Source organism: Pantherophis guttatus, chromosome 4 (assembly GCF_059756535.1).
Source record: "Pantherophis guttatus breed Tessera chromosome 4, ASM5975653v1, whole genome shotgun sequence".
Taxonomy (NCBI): domain Eukaryota; kingdom Metazoa; phylum Chordata; class Lepidosauria; order Squamata; family Colubridae; genus Pantherophis; species Pantherophis guttatus.
In genome coordinates this window covers 125912840-125931632 of record NC_142066.1, presented here as the reverse complement: position 1 = coordinate 125931632, position 18793 = coordinate 125912840, and the positions used below count along the sequence as shown (strand labels likewise).

General features: G+C 35.7%; 1 protein-coding gene across 24 annotated transcripts in view; it reads left to right on the top strand.

The window, feature by feature from the left end:
- The window catches only part of PHF14 (PHD finger protein 14), a 181113-nt gene that overhangs the window by 106566 nt on the left and 55754 nt on the right, over positions 1 to 18793 (top strand). For 12 of the 24 annotated variants that reach the window (XM_060685664.2, XM_034402577.3, XM_087892738.1 and 9 more), the window contains one exon: positions 3480 to 3512. The exons of 10 other annotated variants lie outside the window; for them this stretch is intronic. In XM_060685664.2, the coding sequence (XP_060541647.1) occupies positions 3480 to 3512 (33 nt within the window). Of the gene's footprint in view, positions 1 to 3479; positions 3513 to 5667; positions 6806 to 18793 lie in introns of those variants that run through there. 2 more of the 24 variants (XM_087892742.1, XM_034402581.3) reach the window with 2 other exon arrangements.

Here is an 18793-nt window from a genome sequence, read left to right as displayed (position 1 = left end):
TTTGATAGATTCAGTCTTTGTATATAATTTACATGAATTTTGAAATAGACTATTTTAAGCTGTGAAACAAAACAAGGTTGTAATTTTCCTTTTCAAATGGAAGATTAAGTTATGCAGTGAATGTTATTAATCAATTTTTTTGGGTAAATATATAATTTTTGGCATAGGATCCTTATAACCATTCACTGGTTTTGAACAAGTATATTTGCAGGAGGAAGTAAAAAAGATCAAAATGGTATCTGCAGCCACACAATTAAATCTTCAACACTTTTTACGTTCATAAAAGAGGGGTATAGCTTCAAAAGGCATCATGATGACTCTTTTGACCTATTCTTTGACAGAACTCAGATTCTGGACATTGAAAAACATTTAAATGGTCTGCTTTCTGAGTGAACTAAAAATGGCTACAGTATTATTCTAGGCAATATTTCAGACTAAAACTCCTTGCAGATAAATACCTGAAAGCAACATGAATAGAAATAATTTATTAATAATGTGTTTTGCCAGCAATGTTAACTTAAAAAACAGATCTTTGGTACGTAGCAATCTTACCTCTTGTTTGTGATAATCTAAGTTAATTTTTATCTGTTTTCAGCATGGGAAAATGTAATGGCATTTAAATGAGCAAATAATATTAGAAAGAAATGCTTTATAAAGATTTCTTGTTAATAATAGTTCATCATAAAGCAGTATCTCATCAGTTTTAAAACAATTATTCTGTTTTGTAGTATCATAATCCATTTTGCTGAATAATACTTCACTTTAAGTAAAACAGTGCAATGACTTTCATTTTAAAGGTCTTTTGGCATGTTTGTACACTGCAAGTGTTAATTATCTAATGAGTGCTTCCAAGATTTACAAGTTTTTGGGCTCAGTCCAGAAAATACCTTTATCAGTTGCAAACAGTTTTTTATTACTTGCATAAAACCCAGCTGTGGGATGAGATCGTGTGTAGCAGTCCATCTGATGACTGTGTTTCCCCATCTAACTTTTAATTAGTGCATGATTTCTCTTTTTTATCCCACATTTCTCTGTGTGAGAGAAAAGCCAGCACATTGGAATTCTTAGTTGGGGCCTTAACATTAACTTATATATGTATATATATACGTAGCTCACACAAACACAGACATTCCGATGGACCATGCATGAGAGAAATCCATTGGAAATGGAAAAGTAAGTAAATCTTACCTGATCGATTTTCTTTATTTATGACAATGAATTGCAGACTGCAGAACCAACTTGTCAACACCACTTTTTCTTTCCACCATTAAAGCTTATTTTCTATACACATCAGCAGTTTCGTGTATATGTTCAAATAATGAAATAGCAATGCTTTCTTTTTAGCTTTTAGTTTTTGCATACAGTGTTCTTATACAAGTGAAATCAGAGTCAGAAAGGATTGTTCCAAATGAAAATTATAAGAAAATATTAGTGTTTACTCACCCGAGCAGTGTGGTGGCCTAGAGATGAATATGGTCACCTCCCAGTTGGTTGAGAGTTCAATCCTGTTTCTCTATCAGGGCACAAATAGAAAGTATCTGCTGCGATCTCTGTGTAGGCATTAGAAAGGGTATCCAGCCAGTAAACGTTCAGCTCCATTCAGTTGCCCCCAACACCACCCTGATAAAAGGGATTACAGGATTGTAAAAAGAAAAAAAATAATATTTATTCACCTACTGTTAAAGTCATCAACTTAATGTAAACATTTTGAGCATAAATGTATAATTCTTTTAGTTCCAGAGTAATCTAATTCTTGCACAGGTATAAGTACAAAAGTGAAGGAGATCTTAGAGCTATTGAGGACAAAACAGTTGTTTCACCCAAACACCCTTACTCTCAATTTTAAGTAGCCTTGAAAATTGATTAATCATTCTATATTGTGCCAATTGTATGCATTGCTGAGGATCTCCTGACTTCTTTTGTTGCTTCCCTTGACTTGGATATGGTGAACCATACTAGCGATGTCTTTGTCTGATTTGAGATAGGATAGCTTGAGAAATATATGGAAAAGAACTGAGGATCTGTATGTATAGCCTGCGATAAAAAGTAGCATTTTTCCTCTTTGCAGGTCAATGAACATTTGTTAATATGGGACACAAGTGATTTTTGGCTTTTCTGTCACTAAAAGTGGCTGTTGAAGAACCATCACATTCATTGTGCTGATTTATTTGAAATATTCTCTCTTTATAGGAAAGTTTAAAAATGGAAAATGCTTTACAAATAGTGCATATATGAACATCACTACTATGGGCAATAATATGAATTAAAAAGCCAATATTGCTTCTGCTGAAAGATTTTCTTAATAATCTTAAAAATATATTATTTGAATATCTACTTTTGAAGACTGTTATTCAAACAGGTTATTATTATAGAAAGCAACAGAATCTGGGGTTAAAGAAAATGAAATATAAACTTTTAATTGTCTGTCACATTTTAGTTTCACTAATCTAGAATAACTCAATTACAGTGGTGATGGGTCCACCATTTGAGGACCTGAAGGGCCAAATTGGGGATAGATTATCTTGGAGAAAATCTGTCAATTTGGTCACTAAGAATTATAGTGGTGATACATAATAAAATTTCAGTTTCAGTTTTTCGGTATCTTTTGAAGTATAAAAAAGCCTCTAAGAAAATCTGCTAGAATAGAATGTTTATTTTAAAGCAGCAATAGGACAAATTATCACATGTAAATCCAGGACTCTGAATATGGTTACTGTCAAAAATATTATAGCCATTGATAGTACCTAGCTATATAACTTGATTTTGGTCAGCCTTTTTAAAAACAGTGTTCAGTAGTTATTTAGCTAGTTTTGCATAATTCATAATTTAGAACAGGTGATATTGTTTTCCTAGACATTTCCAGATTTTACTGGATGTTGTGCAAACATTACCTGAGCAATCAGTGTTAGTTACAGTGTAATGAAATCACAATCACTTGTGAAAAAATGTGTGATACCTTGTACAAAGGGTTTTGCAAGCAGAAACAAAGTTATATACTACTTACATAAAGATGGGTTTCTTAGGAGGTAGTTAGACTAATAAAAGTAGGAAAAAGAAGAAAGATTTCTTTAGACCTTTTCTTTAGACTTTATCATGCTTCACATTCCTTACTGAAAGCAATATGCTTTTTCCACACAGGACAAACAAACACTACAGTAACATATAATTTTAATTTAGGTTAAGAGAGTACGTTTAAGACTAATATGCAGATTCCTCTTGCATTCTTTTTTTTTTCAAATTGGTTTCCGAAAGAACATACTCTGTCTTTAATGAATAAGAGTAGAGTTGCTACAGAATATAAAGGCAATGTATTTTGTTCCTAATATTTCTCAAGGAATTTTCAGTTTTAAGATTTTGGATTTGCCTGCCATCTGTGAAGTGTGGGCTTGCTCTCTCCCCTTGAAACTAATGCTTAACTAGATCTTGCCCTGTACTTTTCATTTCTACTAACTGCAAAATACCTTATGTGTTAAATATAGGGTGAAGTGGATGGAATGAAAAACAAGTATCAGGTAATTGTTAAACATGTAAAATTAGATATTTATTTTCTAATTTAAATAACAGTGATTGTTGGCATATATACATTGATTTTAGTATGAATATTTAACTGTTAAAATAGTGCAAATTATTTGCATTATAGTAGCATTTATATCTTATGGAATACAGACCCATAAAATAATTGTATGTGCATTACAGTGTAGAGCCAAACCCGTAGATCGTGTTAAGTACAGCAATAATTTCGGTCAAAAAGAAGCCTGTTGCAAAGAACCAAAAAAAAAGAAGAGCTAACTCAAGGCAAAGGTGAACACAGGTTTATGTTGGCTATATTTAAGTAAATCCGTAGATTTGTGTCTAATAGCCCTTTTGGCTTTAAGATAGAGCAAGTCCTCAAAAAAGGGACTTTAACCTGTCAAGAAATCCTTTGAGATTCATGGGTAAACTAATGTATATATGTACCAACAATGGCTGAATTTCTCCCTTTTGACAAACCACTTACATCTCATTAACTTATCAGGTTCCACCATTGAACCAGATTTAAATCCCCAAGTATGCTTGGAAGAATGGCCCTAGTTTTTTCAAATGGACATAATTCCCTTCACTCAAAAGGTGCATGCTTTCATGTCTGAACAGCCATGTTACTTGTGGGCTAATTCACAATGCTGCTTTCATCAAGGATCATGTGAATGTTTTGACAGCATTGTTTTACCATTCATCATGCTTTGTCAACTTTGTGCTTCTCCATACCGTATATTGAAAGAACATTGCTGTAGAGATTCTTGCATTTGGAGGGGAAGATTTCTTTTTAAACACATAAACTACATAACTAAAGACATTAAAGAGCATTACTAAATACATGGTTTTCAATGTAAAACATTCATTAAGATGATATCTAGTATTTCTTACAAAAGGAAATCCTATCCCATCCAAGTAAATCTGCTCTATAGTTGCACAGTTCTTACTTTTATAATTTCCAGAAATTAATTCTGTTTCTTTATGATTTCTGTACTTCCCTTTGGAGCAGTAGTCTAGTCCATTTTTTTCGTAATTGCTCTTAAAATGTTTAAGAATATTATCTTCTCCTATTCTAGATTAAACAACTATTAATATGGAATTTATTTTTGTAAGCCACCCAGAATCACTGAGAGTGACTAAACAGCCATACAAATTTTCTTAAAATAAATAAAAATTTAAACCCATGCCTTTGAAAAAACATCAAAACAGCTGTTAGCAATTTGATACTTTTATATGCTTTGGACTATAATTCCTAGTTATTCAATCAGAATATTTTACAAATGCAAAACTAGAAATGGAGCAACTTGGGGGAAAAAGGGTTCTTAAATATTTAATATTAAATTAAATATTTTATTTAATTTATATTTAATATTCAAGTGTCTAGTCAAACTTAATAACCTGTTGCCTATTTCAACAAACCTCTAAGCTATTTTTGATGATGTTTGGAACATATTATGCAGACACATCAATAGTTCTCAAAAAAAGTTATGTTAACATACATTCTAGTAGAAACAGGCACCCGTATTGTAACATTTATTTTTATTTATTTATATCTGACTTTATTATTTGTATAAATAATTCAAGGAGGCAAACATACCTAATACTCTTTCCTCCTCTTATTTTCCCACAACAACCTGTGTGGTAGGTTGGCTGAAAGAAAGTTACTCGCCCAAGGTCATCCGACTGGCTTTTATGCCTAAAACGAGACTAAAATTCACAGACTCCTAATTTCTAGCCTGGAGTCTTGGATCTAATATCAGTAGTGCTAGACACTGTCTTGAAAAAGAGGCCATAGTGATTCTCAGTTTTACAGTTTCAAACTGGATGTGCATATTTTTACTGGAGTATTGTCAAGTTATCATTGTTAGAATATGAAAGAATTTATATATAATATTATAAACTATATTTAGCAAAGAACTATAGTTGAATTTGCAAACTTTTCCTACTTAGAAAAATCATTTAGATAATGAATTCTGCAGGAGACCCAGGATGTTTTTGGCTTCCCCAAAAGATGCTAAATTGCTTAAACTCTGCATGCTAGAGTGCATACCATCTACTTGAATATCAAATGACTATTGCCTTGGAAATATTTCTTTTATTATTTCTTCTTGCTAATGTAAATTTGTTATTTCACTTTGCTTTGGTCACATTTAGTCAGCTACTGAATTTGGAAAATGAAATATACCAGACTGAACAGTATCTGCATCAAATAAGTTTGTCCTAGAGTGAAGTCCTGAGAATTAGAACTTGAATATCTTGAGTGGGCAAACTGCTGAGGAGCACATTCATTACAAAACTGTGTTGGAAACATATTCCATACTATGCAAGGATATTTGCTATGTAGTTGATAAAGTCATATTTGCCAGTAGGAATAGTAATAAAATAAATGGACAGCATTCCAGTTTTTCCTACTGAGAGCCATATAATTTAATTAAAAGCTGATGGTGGACAGTGAATACCAAATAAAACACATTTTAGAATAATTCTTCATAATTCATAACTTTGATTATGTGCTGCCTTTCTTTTGCACAAAAAAGATTCAAAAAATATTATGTAGGCTTGAAGCAAAGAATTGCTATATTGCTTTAAAAGGAAGATCAGAAGCATTTCAGTGTGTATAACGATTAATTAATTTTCCATATGTGTCTTTTTAAGCCACTGGCATAATGGAAAGCTACTTCCTATGCTGAAGATATGGCTTTCAAATTCAAGGCTATGGAATTAAAATAAAATGTGCCTCAAGCAGATTGGTGTCAGGTGTTATGGCTTTGATGCTAAAGTTTTCAAATCCAAGCACTGACCATCTTAGAACTATTTTAGGTATCATATTAATTTTCCAATATGTCCTACTTTATCCCCAAGAAATTTCAGGAATGTTATATAATGTCCCTCACCAGTATTGTTGTAACCATATTTTTGTGAACTATTTCACTATTTTGTGAACCAGTATCGCTCAGAGGGTTAGATAGCTGAGTGGAGATTTGGATTTGAATTTTTTACCTAGTTTAATTTAACAATTGTGTTAGAAGAGTGAAACAGTTATGTCGAATAAATGGCATCTTCTTAAATGCTGCTTGAATCCTCACTGCTGCCTGCTCCCAGTTTACCCTGCTGCAAGCCCCTTTGAATTTGAATAGATTGAACAGAGAACTCACTAGAATTCATGACTATTTTCATTCTAGGGTTGCTGATTTGTTCAGATCAAAATGTATTTTAAAAATGCATTTTATGTACATTTCTGATTAACGTGACAATTTTCTCATTTATTAATAAAGATAGACCACAGTCAAACCATCTTCCCATATGAGTTGCTTTGTCCATAGTTTTTGTCCTGTACACAAATTAGCATTTGCTCTCTATTTTCCAATGTATCGATTATTTCTATATTACTATTCCACATGTTCATTGTTTACATTTCTATAGGGCGTAAACATTCTTATCCTGGATTGGTTCATGGGAGATATTTATATATAATCCTCTAAAGCCAAAAGTCTTCTGTAGGTAGAGAAGCCAAACCAATTTTCTCACAGTCACAACATCTTTATAGCCACTCACATGTCATGTTCGATAGCTAAAAGTACATTTAGATTCATTTTTAAATCTGATTTTTTTTTAAGATTCCTTATAATATGAATTATAAACAAGTTTACCTACAAATTGTAGCACAATTTCTTTCTATTAACATTCTGTAATTGCAAAGTTTGGTTATTATTTACTTACTTACAAGAACCAAAATTAATTTTAAGAATAACATTATTGAAAAAACAGATACGGCTCTTCCTATTTAGAAACTTTCTCATGAACTGCTAATTGCTACAAAACCTAGTGCTTACGAAAATATATACACTATTAATGGTTATTTAAAATGTACCGGGTTTTGGTAGTCAAATATCAGAGAAAAATGAAAAATTTTATAATTTCCAAAAAAGTAGCCCTTGAAACAAACAATAATCATTTATGACCTAAAATATAGTATGATGTATTTATATAATTTTTAAAATACCTTTTTAATCTCTCTGTATGCTGCTGCATGCCTAACAATTGATTCCATGTCCGTACCATTTCCTTTTTAATATTTTGTTTTTATTCTCATGCTGTTTTAGTTATCTGTACAGCAGCCTATGCGTAAAAAATTGGCATAAATCACAGCTTAGTTTATTTTCAAAGTACCATAATATTCCATATATATTTCCTAATTCCTATCACAGTTAATGTATTATAGTTAATGCAGATCTACTACTCCTTTTTTCAAATTTTTCAAAGACTGTAGATGCTTCAAAATCAACAAACAATTCTCTACTGGTACACTGGGTATGGTACTAATTATTTATTTGTATTCTATTCTTCTGGTACACATGCCAAGAGCACATGAAGCACGATTACAAAATTACAACAAAGTAAATTGGCTACCAATGTTGGAAAACTGAAATATATATTTAAATTATCATTTTATGCAAAATAAAAATAGAATGCTAATGGCAGAAAAAATACATTGTGATTGGAGAATGGTTTTATGAAAAAATAAATCATATTTATTAAATATATATAAAATCCAAACAGATTACTCGTATCCTTTGCTCAATGAAAAATATTGGCTGTCTAATAGACCACTTATAATCATGTTTTCATGGATTCAACTGATTAACATAGAAATTGTGTCATGTTTTTGTTATCATATTATGAAATGTAACTCTGCCATATTCAGTTGCTTACTTCACTCATTATTGTAGTTATTTTTTCTAACAGTGCAATGGCTTTTGCAGTCTCTACCTAAGAAAATTTGCAGAGTTCATTTTCTGAATCTGAATGATTTCTAAGAAGATCATAATTTTTATTCTTATTTGAATGCCTCATTGAATTATTTAAATCAAATTACCCTTTTTTTGTTCAGTCAGAACAATACTCTGAAGAGCTTGTACTTGTCTATTTATTATATTTATATTGTTGTAAAAGACTAATAGGATGAACGTGTATTCTAGAATGTGTTTATTGGAGCATGGCAGTGAAATTCTTATTTATTTAGAATTTTTCTTTGTACAATGATGAACATGAGTTGAGGAAAATCAAATATTAATGAAATTTGGACAATGCATTTATGAATAAAAACCACAGAAAATAAAAGATATCTGATTTGAACAATCAGGTACTATTTATATGCAGAAGAAAGAACCAGTTACTTGATTTTTATTATTCTTGCTGTTAAAAATGTTTTCTTTCCATAGATAGTTTACGCATAAATATAGTTTCAAGTTTGTTAAAATTAACTCCTCAAATTACACAAATATTTTGTGACTTTATAGCTGGTTTTAAAATATTTTTCTTTATTTTAGCTTGTCACTAAACGTATCTTTCATAAAGGATTAAAGTGATTATGTAGTTCAAAGGTTTACAAACTATGGAATGTATGTGGAATTTTGTGTACTTTGAATCTTTTGCCTTGAAGACTTTATAGCACAATAAGCACTATCAAACACTATATAGGTAATTTTCAAATTATGATTGTAATTGGGACAAGAATTGCTATTGCTAACCAATGTGGTTATAAAGCACATCACCACATCACTTAGTGACTGCAGTCCAGACAGTCTAGGTCATAACTTGAAGAGCCACAGTTTGTAAAACAGGAAGCAGATATGTAGATAGTTCTTGATTTAGAACCATTCAGTTAGTTAGTTAGTTAGTTAGTTAGTTTATTAAATTTCTATACCGCCCTTCTCCCGAAGGACTCAGGGCGGTGTACAGCCATGTTAAAACACACATAAACTCATAAAATTTAAAAACAATTTAAAACAACTATATTAAATTTGGCCCACAAAGTTAAAAATCGACAAACAATCTAATTTCAAATTCATATTCTAAGCCAGCCCAGCCTGTTGGAACAACAGGGTCTTAAGGGCACGGCGAAAGGTACGAAGGTCGGGGATCCTACGAACCTCCAGGGGCAGGTCATTCCAGAGCGCAGGTGCCCCCACAGAGAAGGCGCTCCCCCTGGGTGTCGCCAGTCGGCATTGTTTGGCCTGAAGCACCCTGAGGAGTCCCTCTCTGTGGGAGCGTATTGGCTGGTGGGAGGCTACTAGTGGCAGAAGGCGATCTCGTACATACCAAGGTCCTAAGCCATGGAGCACTTTAAAGGTGGTAATCAACACCTTGAATCGCACCCGGAAGACCACCAGGAGCCAGAGCAGCTTGCGCAGGAGAGGTGTTACATGGGTGCGCTGTGTCGCACCCATAATTACCCGCGCGGCCGCATTCTGGACCAGTTGGGGCCTCTGGGCGCTCTTCAAGGGAAGCCCCATGTAGAGAGCATTACAGTAGTCCAGACGGGACATGACGAGGGCGTGAGTGACTGTGTGCAAGACATCCCGGTCCAGAAAGGGACGCAACTGGTAAATCAGGCGAACCTGATAGAAAGCTCACCTGGCCAAAGCCGTCATATGTCTTCTAAAGACAGCCATGCATCTAGAGAACACCCAAGTTGCGAGCCCTCTCTGAGGGGGTCAGATCTCGCCCCCAATAGTCAGCGATGGAGCTAGCTGGCTATATCGGGACGCCGGAAACCACAGCCACTCGGTCTTGGAAGGGTTGAGTCTGAGCTTGTTTCTCCCCAACCAGATCCGCATGGCCTCCAGGCACTGGGACATCATGTCAAGGGCATCATTTGGGTGGTCGGGGGTGGAGATGTACAGCTGAGTATCATCAGCGTACTGATGGCACTTCACCCCAAAACCACGGATGATCTCACCCAGCGGCTTCACATAAATGTTGAACAGAAGGGGTGAGAGGACCGACCCTTGCGGCACCCCACAAACAAGGTGCCTCAAGGTCGACCTCTGACCCCCTGCCAACACAAACTGCGTATGGTCAGAGGAAGGAGGAGAACCACCGCAACACAGTGCCCCCCACTCCCACACCCTCCAATCGACGCAGCATGATACCATGGTCGATGGTATCAGAAGCCGCTGAGAGGTCTAATAGGACCAGGACAGAAGAACAACCCCTGTCCCGGACCCTCCAGAGATCATCAACCAATGCGACCAATGCCGTTTTCATGCTGTATCCGGCCTGAAGCCCGACTGGTACGGATCTAGATAGACAGCTTCATCCAGGTACTGGGGAAGTTGTCACACCACCACACTCTCAACAACCTTCGCCACAAAGTGAAGGTTAGAGACTGGATGATGGTTCGTTAATACAGCCGGGCTCAAGGAAGGCTTCTTGAGGAGGGGCCTCACCACCGCCTCTTTTAGGGAGTGAGGGAAGAACCTCTCACTCAATGAAACGTTAATAATCCCCTGGAGCCAGCCTCGTTTAACCGCCTGGGAGGCCAGCACCAACCAGCAGGGACACGGGTCCAATAAACATGTGACAGCGCTAAGCCTACCCAGAATCCTGTCCACATCCTCAGGAATCACAAGGTCAAACCCCTCCCAGATAACATTCTCAAGACCCACCTCCGTCACCCCATCTGAATCTACCCAATCAGAATCCAAGCCATCCCGAATCTGAGTGACTTTATCATGCAGGAATTGCACAAAATCCTCATCCCTATCCTGCAAGGGGTCTTCCCTCGCTCCCAATTGAAGGAGGGAGGGGGTCACCCTAAACAGCTGCTGGGCAGTTCTCTGCAGACGCAATAAGAGCAGAAAAACAATTTGATTTTGCCGCTCTTATCACCACTAAGTAAGTCTTAATGTGAGACCTCACCAGTGTTCGGTTGGATTCGGAGAGGCTGGACCTCCAATCGCTCTCCAGGCGTCTTTTCCGGCGCTTCATCTCCCTCAGCTCCTCGGAAAACCAGGGAGCCAATTGAGATCGACATCGGGTCAGAGGCCGCAAAGGCACGACACGGTCCAAAGCTCCAGTAGCTGCCCTATCCCAGGCAGCCACCAGTTCTTCAGTCGAGTCGTGAGCCAGAGCCTCAGGGAATGGCCCAAGCTCCTTCAGGAACCTATCCAGGTCCATCATGAGACCTGGGACAGAACCACCTGGTCGGTTCCGACTCCCTGCGGCGGAGGTTAGCAGCTCGAAAGTCTAGTTGAAGGAGTGAATGATCTGACCATGACAAGGGCTTGGTGACTATATCCCCTATTTCTAGATCATTCAACCACTGACCAGAGACAAAAATCAGATCCAGAGTGTGTGTCCCCTGTGTGGTAGAGCCTTGAACTAACTGGGTCAAGTCCATGACCGTCATGGAGGCCATGAACTCCCCGGCTGCCTCAGACGTTTCACCAATGGATGGCAGGTTGAAATTCCCCATGACCATAAGTCTGGGGATATCCACTGCCACCCCAGCTATTACGTTGAGCAGCTCGGGTAGGGCCGCCGCTACATGGCAGGGAGCCAGGTATGCAATCAGCAAGCCCATTTGCACCCCACGACCCCACTTCACAAGGAGGGACTCACATCCGGCTATCTGAGGTATAGTGGCCTCCCTCAGACAAAGACCTTCCTTTATAATAGCCACCGCCCTCCCCCCCCCCCACCTTGAGCCCTCAGCTGATGGAATGCGCAGAAGCCTGGTGGGCACATTTCAACGAGGGGAAACCCCCACTCCATGCCCAACCAGGTCTCCATAATACCCGCCAGGTCCACTCCCCCTCTTGAATAAGGTCGTAAATGAGGGGGGCTTTATTTATCATGGACCTGGCATTGTACAACATCAGCCAAAGGCCCAAGTCCTGAGGATCTGTGCAACCCGGGGAATGAGAGACACATTAGGGACCGGAGCGCATTCCCGAAACATGATATGGCCCCCTGCTACTGCCATATTTGCCCCTCCCACCCACAGTACTAATTATACAGCCCTCACTAGAATGGAATCCGGCCCCTGCCCTGACATCCAACCCTGCATCCCCAATGCCGCAGCCCCCCGCCGGGTCCAGCCTCGACTCTGGTGAGTTGCTCCCCAAACCCACCCTGGTCATACAAATACTACCCTCCCTCCCCCTTAAACAACTAAAAAAACCCTCTAAAGAACCCCTAATTTTCTTCTGCCTTCTATGCCACCTTTAGTGACCATTAAAAGTTACAATGGCATTGCATTAACTGTTTTTCACACTTACGACTGTTGCTGCATTCAAAATTCAGATGTTTGGCAATTAACATGTATTGCAGTGTCCCGGGGTCATGTAATCACAGTTTTCAACCTTCTGATGAGCAGAGTCAATGGGGAACCCAGATTCACTTAATAAGTGTGTTACCAATTTGACAACTGTGGCAAGAAAGGTTGTCGATGGGGCAAAATTCACTTAATAACTGTCTTGCTTAACAACAGAAATGTTGTGGTCAGTTGTGGTTGTAAGTCAAGGCCTACCTGTAGTTAAATAGGAAGCAGGTAAGAAATTTTGGGTGCCACAGGGAGGACCAGCACAGTACATGCATGAATTGGAGAAGGGGTGCTGTGGAGCGAGGCATGTGAAGGCAAGTCAAAGGAATGAAGTGCAATGTGTGTGTGCGTGAGAGAGAGAGAGCAAACGGGGGGTGGGGGAGAACACAGTGCAAGCATGGATATGAGCAAACAGGACAGGCAGATATGATCCATGGAAGCACAGAATGGTCGAGTGAATCATGACTTCCCCTGCCACCGCCCCATTGACTGCTTGTTGGAAGCTGTCACGGAAGTTTGAAAATAGAGAACACGTGACCAAATAATGGAACACTGCAACAAGTGCCTGGTTTTGTTCACATGACTGCGGGTGCTAGAATAGCTAGAATTTCAAGCTCCCTTCATTATAGCTTTGAATGGATTCTGAATGAATGGATTCTGGATGTTACCCGGGGATTACCTACATTTGCTGTGGATGTCATATTGTATTCCTCTGTTAGATGCTACTAATTTACTAACAGTAACATCTGTTAGCTGTTATTAATTTTAAGCTTTTTAAAAAAATAAAGCTTCAGTATCATATTCACTTAACAAGTGCTTTAACAAATGTTTACAAGCATATATAGTTGAAATAATAGAATAAGTACTTTGCTAAACTTCAACAGTATGCTTTCAAATAAGTAATTTAGTCTAAAAGTTCAAATTTCAATTATTTTAATTAACTTCGGACTGTAAATGATGGAACGTTAATTATTTATACATTGAACAGATAACAAATGGCAGAAGAGATCTAAAAATAAGTAATTGTGACAAAAATCTTGTAGAGATAACATACAAGTATTTCCATTTTTCATCCAGATATTATTTTCATTGATAAGAGAATTATTTTTAAAGGGTTTTTTTTTTGAGGGGGAGAGAGATCAATCTTAAAATAATATGTTTCCCATCCCATCCCAAAATACTAGATGTGTGTATCTTGAGAAATTATAGGATGCTTGGGAAAAATAGAAAAGAAGAGGCAAGAAGAAATAGATATTTTGAAAGGAATATTTGCCTTGTTAGAATGCTGAAGAAAAGCTGTCAACACATGTAGGTTCCACAGGAAGGTATATTAGAGTTTAAAGGTTTAGCTATTTCTCTGTAATAATTTTAACCCAGTTTCCATCAAAAGTATTGTATAATAGAAATGGAGATTGTATACTGTTTTTAAACATTCATAGTACTAATATATGAAAAATGTCCTAAGAGGTTGGTGGTACCAGAAGAAATGAATGAAAATAATTTGCATTTGCAAAAAAAAGAGGCAAATCAATAAAATGTTAAGTGTACTCATATACATTTAACAACAATTCATTTAATAACCAAAGTTATAGCAGTGCTAAAAAAATGACTTATAGACACACAGTTTATGACTGTTACAGCATCCTAATGGTTATGTGATCAAGATTCCATCACATATTACAATAGTTGCAGCACCCCACAATCACAGGATCGCCATTTATGACCTTTCCATTTGATTTCCAAGAAGCAAAGTGAGGAAATCAGTATAAAGTCACAAATCACCCTCACATGAGGTCTCACTTAATGACCATGGATTGTTTTTTTAAACAATTGCAACTGGGACTTCCAGCGCTGCTAATTTTACTAAGATTTGAGCAAAATATGGCAAAGTAATAAATGTGAAGTGGTTATAGGAAGCAGAGAAACTAGCAAAGATTTATTCAGTGATAGAAGCAAAGAGAAAGTTTTGAATTCTTGGTAAATTAGTAAACTGTATAACTCTTGAATGCATTGCCACTTCTTTGTGATCTCCATGCAATCCTGCATGCAAGAAAAATTCTAGGATCTTTTCCATCTCTAGCACATTTTGATCTGCTTCTTTAACTAGAACATTTTTGTTCTAGTTGCAGAGTCCAAAACATCCAGTTATGGTTGTTAGATGTATTTTTGTAGTATTTTAGATGGCTCATATGAAATATAAGCATGCTGAGATGAATGTCTTGGTATTATAGGATTATATCAGGCTGTAAGATTTACAGAACTGGCCATTTATCAGAGTATAGTTTCTATTTTGTGTTTGGAATATAAAAGAGTATAGTTTTTATTTTGTGTTTGGAATATATACTTTGGCTTGAAGAGCCAAAGTATGTGAAATAATAGTCTAGTCTAGTCAGTCTCCCTTCCTCCCTCTCCCTCTCTCTCACACACACAGGACAAATCCATCTTTAAAAAAATTTCCAGTGAATTTAGCAGAGTAATATTCTACATAATTTTCAGTGTCTTTAATTTATGAAGACAGAAGAATTTTCCAGCTTTCAAACCAGCACTAGTTTGACCTTTCAGTTACTGTGAGCTCAGCAAAAGATTGCTGATTAATTTTGCTACTAAAATGGTAGCTGGAGTGTTCATTCCTTTTTTAATAAATAGATCCATTTTAATACTGCTGCTGACTTAGATATAATAAAATGTTCTTTGCATTTAGCTTCCACTGTATTAATAATTGCATCTGTATTAGCAGCTTGCAACAAATGATTTTGGAAGCTAATTTGCATTAAATCAAATACACAGCATCATCTGTTTTATCTTATTTCTGGCACTTTTCAGTCCCATAGGGCAAATCTTCTTATTCATAAGTCTGAACACATGTGTATATGCAACATGTTTTGTAAGACCTTTTTATAAGGACATCTTTATTCTTAACAGTACAAATACAGATAAGTGTGAAAACTAAAGTATATTTAGAAGAGATTTAGAATTTGTACTGTTTTCTCCCAGATAAAGTTCTGTATCGAGTTATAAAAATTTACAAAATATTATTTTACATTATTGCCACCTATTTGTACAGCTACTTGAGAAATCATACGGGATAATAAAGCATTCCTTATCTGAGACTGGATGAAGAAATGATTCTTAGTAAACAACAAATAATTCAAATCCTAAATGATTGGTAGCAAAGTATGAAAAATTCAATTTCTATATGTTACAAAACATAACTTGATATGCTTGATTATTTATTTAAATCTGTAACACCTTTATTATTTTTGTAAGTAACTCAAGGCAGCAATCGTACCTAATATTGCTTCCTCCTCCTTTTTGCCTCACAAAAACATCTTGTTAGACAGGTTGAGCTGAGTGACTGACCCAAAGTTATTATATTTCAGAATCTCACCTGATATAGGACAACCTTTAGAAATATTGCTTGTGATCAATTGAAGTTTTACTATTCAAATGTGTATTTAGGTCACTAAGTCTATGTGTGTGTGTACACATTGTCACTTAGTACGCATTGTACTCACTTTTGTTGCCAGCAGTTTAGACATTAATGGCTGTGTGTTGCGTTATTTTGAGGGGATAGCATATTTACACTGTTATACAAGCTGTATACTCACTACTTTACATTGTAGCCAAGTGTCATTTCTTCAGTGTTGTCACATGAAAAATATACTTAAATATTATTTAGGATGGCTGCATGCCAACTCATATTTATTTACTCTCCATAGGAAGCTTGCATAAACAATATAGTGTGTAGTAGACATTATCTTGCAGCATCTGTTAATAATTCCTTTAAAAGCCCTTTGGAAATACTGGAAATTAAATCTGACACTTTTTGCACTTTCCTGTAGCTTGTGTGAACAGCATTCACACACACTACAGTATTAGTATGATTAGTGAATGTTTGATTACTTAATCTTTTAATGCTACAATACAAAATATATCTTGAGGTAATGGGCATTTTTCTGATGAATATGTAACATGTGTTACTGCAATTTACATATGTCCTAATCATTTTTTTTTACAAACCTTAAAGCCATCCTAATTAAATTACCATTTAAAATCCATGTAAGAAAGAAATCAAATGAGACAAACCCTTATTTGATCAGAATAATTTTGTGATAATGTATAGTACTCACAAGAGGTTTTTTAAGGCACATCTTTCAGATGTATAGAACAACAAGCAGTAGAGTAATTATAAAATTGTACTGCATTTTAAAAGGAATTTTAAATAAAATTCAACAAAAAATTAAAACATTGGTACACTTTTCCCCAAAAAACTTTTTCATAGCTTTTCTTCCAAGAAACAGCTTTTCTATTTTATGGTTCTACAAACTAACCACTGTCTTTGGTTTTTCTGTTTATAAAAGTCTTTGTTTGTAACTTGGATTTCAAATTCATTACTGCAGTCAAGTAGTTCAGAGCCTGGTGCAGGAGATAAAACCTTTGCAAATGAAGAGAGAATCCATTTTCCGTATACCTCAGGCCACATAAAATTGATTGCAGTAATAAAATGACAGCACCTTGTAATATACTGACGGCTTTTTAATTTGAAAACTAGCTTGTCTGATTCAAAGCTTGTTTAAAGCTAATTTATGGCTTGTGTAATTTTCAGCTGAATCCTGAGTAGAGGATGATATATGAAAACTGATAGTTAACATAATATATTCAAATGATTGTTACAGAAAGATATTTTCTTTATTTTTTTCAAGTAGCAAGTTTTTCAGTATGTGTTTAATGTTTAAATTAAACATTAGCATCTGTATGGAATACTAGAACCACCTTTCTTTAAAAGAATTATAGTAAATATCAAGAATTATTAAAGCTACAGAGGAGTAGAAATAGATTTGTTGAATCTTCATGCATAAAAATTTGAGGTAAGAGGGAGGAAGTAAAGGGGAACGGCAAAATTGTCCCAGTCCTTTCCTGTTCAGTCTATATTGTGCAGTTCATATCCCAAATCTGCACTGCTTTCAACCCTGTTTTTATAAAAATGTTGTTTTTTCTTCCACTGGAATATTATTAAAAAGCCTTTGTAAATCTTGAATATGGCCCTCAGGATGTGAAACTTCCCTTTCTCTTTCCCTTTCCCTTTTCTTTCTTGTAACAATAGAGCTGAGCCATGCCCAATTGTGCACTTTTAATTATTGAAGATATTTAAGAATTAAAGATTGAATTGCTTAGTTCACATTGTTTAAAATATTTGAGCATATGTTCAGAAAGCCTGATCAGAGCCTACAATCAAGGAGATGAGCTAACAGTAGCATTTCTGATCATTTCAAGGAACTGATTTCAACCAACCAACATATAAGCTTTGTGCTGATTTGTATTTTTTAATTTTTTTTTTAATTGCCAGAGCAGTGCTGCAAGATATGCTCAGTTGCCAGTTGACTCAACAAAATAAGAGTAATTTCTTTCCAGGAATTATTGCTTTGTCCCCAGAAAAGCTAGAGAGATATATCCTTTGAATAGAAAGAAATAATATTCATAAAGACTTTATGAATAAGTTGAATTTTGTGTAGGTTTATTTCACAGATGAGATTTTGTTTCATTAGCTCGGAACAGAATTATTATCCCAATGAGAGATATGCCATGAGGAATGGAAAAATCTTACATTTTTCAGTGATTTGCATGTCCTTAAATATATGCTGATAGGGTGTTAGCAAGAAATATGTACATCAGTTCCTGGAGATCCCCAAGCAACAGAAAAGATAACCCTATGTAAAGAAATGTGAAAGGGCTATTGTGCATGATTCATTATGTTTGCAAAGTAATTGGTCGACCAAACTATTATCTTAAAACTTACTCCCATTTAAGGATTTTTTTAAAGGAAATATTGTAATTAATTTTTCTATATAGAAGAAATGTTAAACATTAGAAGCACATACTTTACATTCTTTGCAGGGGTATCTAATATAACTTGATAATGATCATTGCAACAGGCAAGAGTAGCTTAGGCAAAGATTAATATATTTGTTCAATTTTTTATATAGATTAATGAATTCCGTTTTAAAGCTTATAGAAGAAGCAGAGTTGTTTTGAATTCTTATCATAAGTACAATGGAAGTTTAAACAGAGGAGGTTAATTAGTTACAAAATAAAATACAAAATATGCTGAGCTATTCCTTATTATTTTGATATTCTGCTACACCTACTTCTATCTAATTTTCTTTTCCTAAA